The 6,724-nt window shown below is 54.6% G+C and overlaps 1 protein-coding gene across 2 annotated transcripts; it reads left to right on the forward strand.

Moving 5' to 3' along the window:
* The first annotated feature begins 386 nt into the window (after positions 1–386).
* Positions 387–6,250, forward strand: KEAP1 (kelch like ECH associated protein 1). Of its 2 annotated transcripts, XM_036734720.1 has the most exons (6): positions 387–496; positions 2,016–2,692; positions 3,073–3,758; positions 4,223–4,428; positions 4,881–5,057; positions 5,511–6,250. In XM_036734720.1, the coding sequence occupies exons 2-6, from the start codon at positions 2,057–2,059 to the stop codon at positions 5,675–5,677; spliced, it is 1,872 nt and encodes a 623-aa protein (XP_036590615.1). In that variant the 5' UTR covers positions 387–496; positions 2,016–2,056; the 3' UTR covers positions 5,678–6,250. The 2 variants fall into 2 exon arrangements, with proteins under 2 accessions (XP_036590615.1, XP_036590605.1); XM_036734710.1 differs by lacking the exon at positions 387–496 and having other exon boundaries at positions 1,062–2,692; positions 5,511–6,243.
* Positions 6,251–6,724: the final 474 nt, after the last annotated feature.

Here is a 6,724-nt window from a genome sequence, read left to right on the forward strand (position 1 = left end):
TCAGGCCCCCCCAGGCTCAGCCTCTGTCGCCGGGCGCGCGAAGTAGCTCCGCTCTCGGCGCTTTCCTTAGCATCTTGGTTACCCAAGGGTGCCTCTCGGAAGGGGGAGGGGAATGAGGTGAGAGCAGGGCCCCGACTCCAACCAGCCCTACCTCCGTACTCTCTCTCGGGGAGGAAAGCCAAGCGTATCCCGCCTCCCCCCCCCCCCCCCCCCCCGCCTCCGTGCGCTGTCTGGAGGACCCGGTTGTTGGCAACCCCGTCGGCCGAAGCCGGGGTGGCGGACCAGGGACTCTTATTCTGACAAGGCTGGGGTGCGCGGTCTGCTTAGTCATGGTGACTTTATCCTCCCCCTCGCCCCGCCCCCTTCTCCTCCCCCCTCCCCGCCATCTCCCTTCCACCTCTCACCCCCACCCCCAACCCCCGCGCGCTGCGATGGAGGCGCCCGAGCCCGGGAGGCGGAGGCGGCGGAGGAGGAGCAGGAGTGCGGCCATGGCTGGGTGAGTAACGCGACCGCCGCCGGAGCTCGGGCCCACGGGGCCGCGGGAGTCGGCGGCTGGCGGTGGTGATGCCGGGAGCCGGGGCCAGAGAGCGGCTGCGGCGTTCCGGGGAGCCCGAGGCCCTGCTGTCGGCCCGGGTTCGGGCTCTGGCGCCAGGCCGAGGGGAAGGCCGCTTGGGGGGGGGGGGGGGCTCGGGGTGGCGGGCCCCCGCCCCTCACTGCAGCCCGGGGCCCGCCTGGCGGCGCGGGCCGAGGCGGGTCCAGAGAGGGGCGCGCTCGCCGCGGGCAGGCCGGCCCTGCGCCCCCGGGGCCTGGCGCCGCTTTGTTCCCCCCCACCCACGGCCCGGCCTTCCCCGCCGGCGCCGGCCTCCCCGCTGCAGAGGGCGGGTTCTGGGGCCCGGGGCCCGGCGCTGGAGGGGCCGCGATCCCACCCCGGGCGGCCCTAGGGCCCGCAGAGCGCGTCGCGGGCGGGCGGACCGGGCCGGGGCCGGGGCAGGAAGTAGGTGCGCAGCCATTATGTCGCCCCAGCCCCGGGCCTCGGGCGGGTTTCCGTCCCGGCCCCGGCCGCGGCGGTCTCGCACAAGTGACATTTGTGCGGCTTGCCAGGCTTTGTCCCCTTTGAGCCTCCCAGCGGCCCGGGGTGGGGGGAGGGGGAGAGGCTCGGCAAGGGAGGGAACGCGAGCCCCGACGTCACGTAGCTAGGAAGCTGTCCCGCCAGGCAGGAACCTGGGGCTTCCCGAGCCGGAGCCCTGTACTGCCCTCCTCCAGCCAGGGCTGGGCCAGGGCTGACTCAAAGCAGGGGGCAGAGGGAGCCCCCATCCCCTGAAATAGCAGGACAGGAGCTGGAAGATAGGAATTTCCACTTAAGAGGCCCCAGGAATAGCCATGGGTTGGGGTGTCACATACAAATTAGATAATTTGGGGGCACTGGGTAGTGGGTATCCACTATTTAAGCAGAACAGTATCTCTCAAATATTTAGTGTAGTTGTAACACTAGTCTGGGACCATCTGAGTTTTGCTCTTGGAGCACTGAGTTTGGAGTCACAGGAACTGGTTTTGAATTCCATCTCTTACCACCTGTGCAAAGTCACTTCTCATATCCTCAGCTTCCTCATCTTTAAAATGAGGATGACCTCCGAGGTCTGTGATCCCTTCAAGGCTCAGCCCCAGACCAGAGAGGCCTCAACCAGGGGGCTGGCTGGGGAATATAATTGTTATTATATAGCCCTTTTAAGTTTTGCAAAGTAGTTTACACAAGTTATCTCATTTGAAAGGGGCTCCACCCAGGCTAGAATTGCTACTTGGAGTGCCAGCTGATATTGATAGGGCTCATTTTTAGGCTGGCACTCTGAGCACCTAGGGTGGGGGGAGGCTGGGCTGCCATCGCCTGCATAGGCTTCTTAGCAAAGGAGAATTTGTAGTTTCCACAGGAGAGAAAAGGAAGCCCTTGGAGGAGTGGGTTCTCCCCACCAGAACTGACACATAGAGCCTGATCACCATCCCCTCACCCTCACTCCCAGGTGCATGATGCCAGGCGGTGGCAATGTTTTTCTAGAGGCTGATGAAGCCAGTGTCTGGGCATAGCAGGGGTGTTCCCTGTGCCCATTCTCTCCCCCTCCTGTCCACACGCCCTGGGGGGGCTGGCTATGCGGTGATGTATGCCACGGAGTGCAAGGCGGAGGTGACACCCTCCCAACATGGCAACCGGACCTTCAGCTATACCTTAGAGGACCACACCAAACAGGCCTTTGGCATCATGAATGAGCTACGGCTAAGCCAGCAGCTATGTGATGTGACCCTGCAGGTCAAATATGAGGATCAGCCTGCTGCCCAATTTATGGCTCACAAGGTAGTACTCGCCTCCTCCAGCCCAGTTTTCAAGGCCATGTTCACCAACGGGTTGCGGGAACAGGGCATGGAAGTGGTCTCTATTGAGGGCATCCACCCCAAGGTGATGGAACGACTCATAGAGTTTGCCTACACCGCCTCCATCTCCATGGGGGAGAAATGTGTGCTGCATTTGATGAATGGGGCTGTCATGTACCAGATTGACAGTGTAGTGCGGGCCTGCAGTGACTTTTTGGTGCAGCAGCTGGACCCCAGCAATGCCATTGGCATTGCCAACTTTGCTGAGCAAATTGGCTGTGCAGAGCTCCATCAGCGTGCCCGGGAGTACATCTATATGCACTTTGGGGAGGTAAGTGTGTATATGTTGCGTGGCCTGGGAGTTATTGGGTGGTAGCAGTGGGGAATGATTTATTTACTTTCTGGACAAAACTCTGGTCCTGTGCCTAAGATCAAGTTGAGATGTATAGGGTCAGAGTGAGAAAGCATAGTTTGATGGAGTCTGGCTGCTACTTGTACTCGTTCATTTGTTTAATAGTACTGACTGAACTTTGGGGAGGAGCTGGGAGCATTCCGTTTCCCTGTGTCTCCACTCAGGGGAGGCCCCACCAAAAGCAGGAAGTACACAGCTCCTGACAGTGGTAGTCCAATCCCAGAAGGATGGGGGGGGCATTGCTTTGAACTGCAGTCAGGAACCTCCTTGCCCCCACTACCTCTCATCCCCCCTACCAGGTAGCAAAGCAGGAGGAATTCTTTAACCTGTCCCACTGCCAGCTGGTCACACTCATCAGTCGGGATGATCTCAATGTGCGTTGTGAGTCCGAGGTCTTCCACGCCTGCATCAATTGGATCAAATATGACTGCGAGCACCGCCGCTTCTACGTTCAGGCCCTTCTGCGCGCGGTCCGTTGCCATTCCCTCACTCCCCACTTCCTGCAAATGCAGCTGCAGAAATGTGAGATCCTCCAGTCAGATTCACGTTGTAAGGACTACCTGGTTAAGATCTTTCAGGACCTCACCCTGCACAAGCCCACCCAGGTGATGCCCTGCCGGGCACCCAAGGTGGGTCAGCTCATCTACACAGCAGGAGGCTACTTCCGCCAATCACTGAGCTACCTGGAGGCCTACAACCCTTGTGATGGCACTTGGCTCCGCCTTGCAGACCTACAGGTGCCCCGAAGTGGCCTAGCGGGCTGTGTGGTGGGTGGCCTGCTGTATGCTGTGGGGGGAAGGAACAATTCCCCGGATGGCAACACAGACTCCAATGCCCTTGACTGCTACAATCCTATGACTAATCAGTGGTCCCCCTGTGCACCCATGAGTGTGCCCCGGAATCGTATTGGTGTTGGTGTCATCGATGGCCTCATCTATGCGGTTGGGGGCTCCCATGGCTGCATTCACCACAATAGTGTGGAGAGGTGAGTGTGGGATAATGAAACTCAGAGTAGCTCCTATTAACACAGATATGGGAGACTAAGCCCTGAAAGGTTAGTTGGCACTTAAGGACAGCAGAGAGTACCTGAGAAGCATCTGAGAGGACAGCCATCATCAGTATCCAAGCAAGATAGTGGGAACAGAATAATTTATTGCTATTTCATATCCAGTAAGTGTTCATGAAATAAGCCCATTCCGTGCTCATTTCTCCTAGTAAGAGGGAAAATTTAGTTCCTGAGGGGGTTTACAATCAATTTACCTTAAACTCTGTCCATCTTGCTTTAGGAGACAGTGCTAGAACAGCAAAAGCAAGAAGAGGGCACTACCAGCCTTCTGGCCCAATTCAATATGGACTTTAACCCAGGCCCCCTCTTTCACCCCCTTCCACCTTCATCTGCGAGGACAGATTTAGTTGATAATCCATCCTGTGTCCTTGCTTCCCTTGCAGGTACGAGCCAGAACGGGATGAATGGCACTTAGTAGCACCCATGCTGACACAAAGGATTGGGGTGGGAGTGGCTGTCCTGAATCGCCTACTCTATGCAGTTGGTGGCTTTGATGGGACAAACCGCCTCAATTCTGCTGAGTGCTACTACCCAGAGAGGAATGAGTGGCGGATGATCACGCCTATGAACACCATCCGAAGTGGGGCAGGTGGGCAAGGATTGGGTCAGAGGGGAGACTGCAACTATAGACTGATGTTCTGCTCCTCTCAGGGACTTGACCAAAACAAAAGGGTCATTTCATTCAGTAAATATTTATTGTGCACCTTACCATGTGTCTGGCAGGGCTGTGGCCTCTTAGGTGCAAGATTTGTTTCTGCAGACGTGCTGGGGTATGCAGAGATGAGCAAGACACTGACTGTCTAATCAGGTCACTTCTCTGCCTCCTTGACAGGAGGGACAGAGTCAAGTCCTTGGGTGGGGGGCGGCGTGTCTTGTTTCAACCCTGACCCTCAGACAAGTAGACTAATTCTCTCCACTCCCAGGTTCTGTCTAACCCTATAAGGTAAGGAGAGGACTCCAAGCAGGAGCACTGTCTGTGGATGCTGAGGGAATCAGATTTTCCATTCTAGGAGACATTCACCTGCCTGTTTGTTTATGCAGGGGTCTGTGCTCTGAACAACTGCATCTATGCCACAGGAGGCTATGATGGCACCGACCAGTTAAACACTATGGAAAGATATGATGTGGAAACAGAGACCTGGACTTTTGTGGCCCCCATGAAACATCGACGGAGTGCACTTGGAGTCACCGTGCATCAGGGAAAAATCTATGTCCTTGGTAAAGTGGCTGGATTCTTAACCCTGAGGGGAGAGATACCTCACATATCTGATATACATAGTCCCCTAAGAGTCATTAGGGAATAGCACAGCCTTTCCTTCCTGTGAAGACCCCTCCCCATCTGCTTTTTTTTTTCTTCTCTTCCTTTTTTTTTTTTTTTGCAGGGGGGAAGGCAGGGCAATTGGGATTAAGTAACTTGCCCAAGGTCACACAACTAGTAAGTGTGTCAAGTGTCTAAGGCCAGACCTAACTCCAGGACCAGTGCTCTACTCACTGTGCCACCTAACTGCCCCCTTCTGCTTCTTTTTAACTTGTAGCTCAGTAGGACTGGGCAGGGAGGGAGGATTGGGGGGAAGAGAAAGAAAGCAAAAAGGTGATTTAATATGCCAGTCCCTCTCCCTCCCCCTTCCCTAGCTTGATGTGTAGATATGTGCTATATTGTCCCCTTTGCAGGTGGTTATGATGGACACACATTTCTGGACAGTGTGGAATGCTATGACCCAGCCACAGACACATGGAGTGAGGTGACACACATGACCTCTGGCCGCAGTGGGGTGGGGGTAGCTGTAACTATGGAGCCTTGTCGAAAGCAGATTGACCAACAGAACTGCACCTGTTAAAAGATTTTTATCTCTTTGGCAAAATTGTCAGGTTGGGTTTTTTGTATGAAAATGAAAAACAAAGCAAAAAATTCATTTCCAAGACCACAGGCTAGAATAACAAGTCAGTGTTAAAATAACAAAGCAGAAGAAGCCATCACAGGAACCTTTGATTTTGCCACTTTTGGCCCTGAAAACATTAGAAAAATGTGTTGCCAGGGCCCACTGGCTTAGGAGGAGTTTGGCAAGGGGAGGATTCTTAGGAGTGGGGCACTGGCATCCAGTGCACCTATAAGAGGGCCTGCCTGCTGAAGGGAACTGCTTCTAGGAGGGAGGCCAGCATCAGCTATTACTCCCCCTTGGAGGTGGGAGTAGGACCCAGACCACAGCCACAGAATCCAGCTCTTCATTCCTGAAGCTCCTGTGCTGAGCAAGAAGGGTTTGGTACCAGGATGCTGGCATGAACACTGGGGGTGGGTGGGCTTGTACACAGAAGTCCTGGGCTAGATTTTCTCCAGGCTCTCTACAGTTATTATGGTAAGTTCCCTTGTAATGTTCAAACTGAAATAAAGATGAGACTAACTAGTGTTTTCAGGGAAGTTCCCCTGCTCTTCGGAAGTGGGTCTGGGACCTAGAAATAACCCCATGTCAGAAGCATGACCATTAGAATAAAAATCTGAGGTTCTTAAGTCATTCCTGCTTCCCCTTCTCCCCACATTTCTAATTACTTGGAAGCTTAGCAACCAGGCTAACTCCCATTAAGATGCCATCGCTTGATCCCCCATTTCACTATCAAAGGGCAAAGAGATTATGGTTAAATGCAGAGGGAAATGATTTTAGTCAAAGGGCCCAAGTCTCTGGCCTGTTTCCTGCTTATGCTTAGGGCAGTTATTTAGAAGGTCTTGCTCTTTCTGGCCAGGATGAAGCACTTCACTGGGAGTACATTTAGCACTAGGGTTCCTGTCCCTGCCAATTAACACTCCAAAGATTTATTGAATGCCTACTCTGTTCATCCCTATACTTAGCACTGTGGGAAACACAGGGGAAGAATATGTTTCTGCTACAAGC

This window comes from Trichosurus vulpecula, chromosome 1 (assembly GCF_011100635.1).
Source record: "Trichosurus vulpecula isolate mTriVul1 chromosome 1, mTriVul1.pri, whole genome shotgun sequence".
Classification (NCBI taxonomy): domain Eukaryota; kingdom Metazoa; phylum Chordata; class Mammalia; order Diprotodontia; family Phalangeridae; genus Trichosurus; species Trichosurus vulpecula.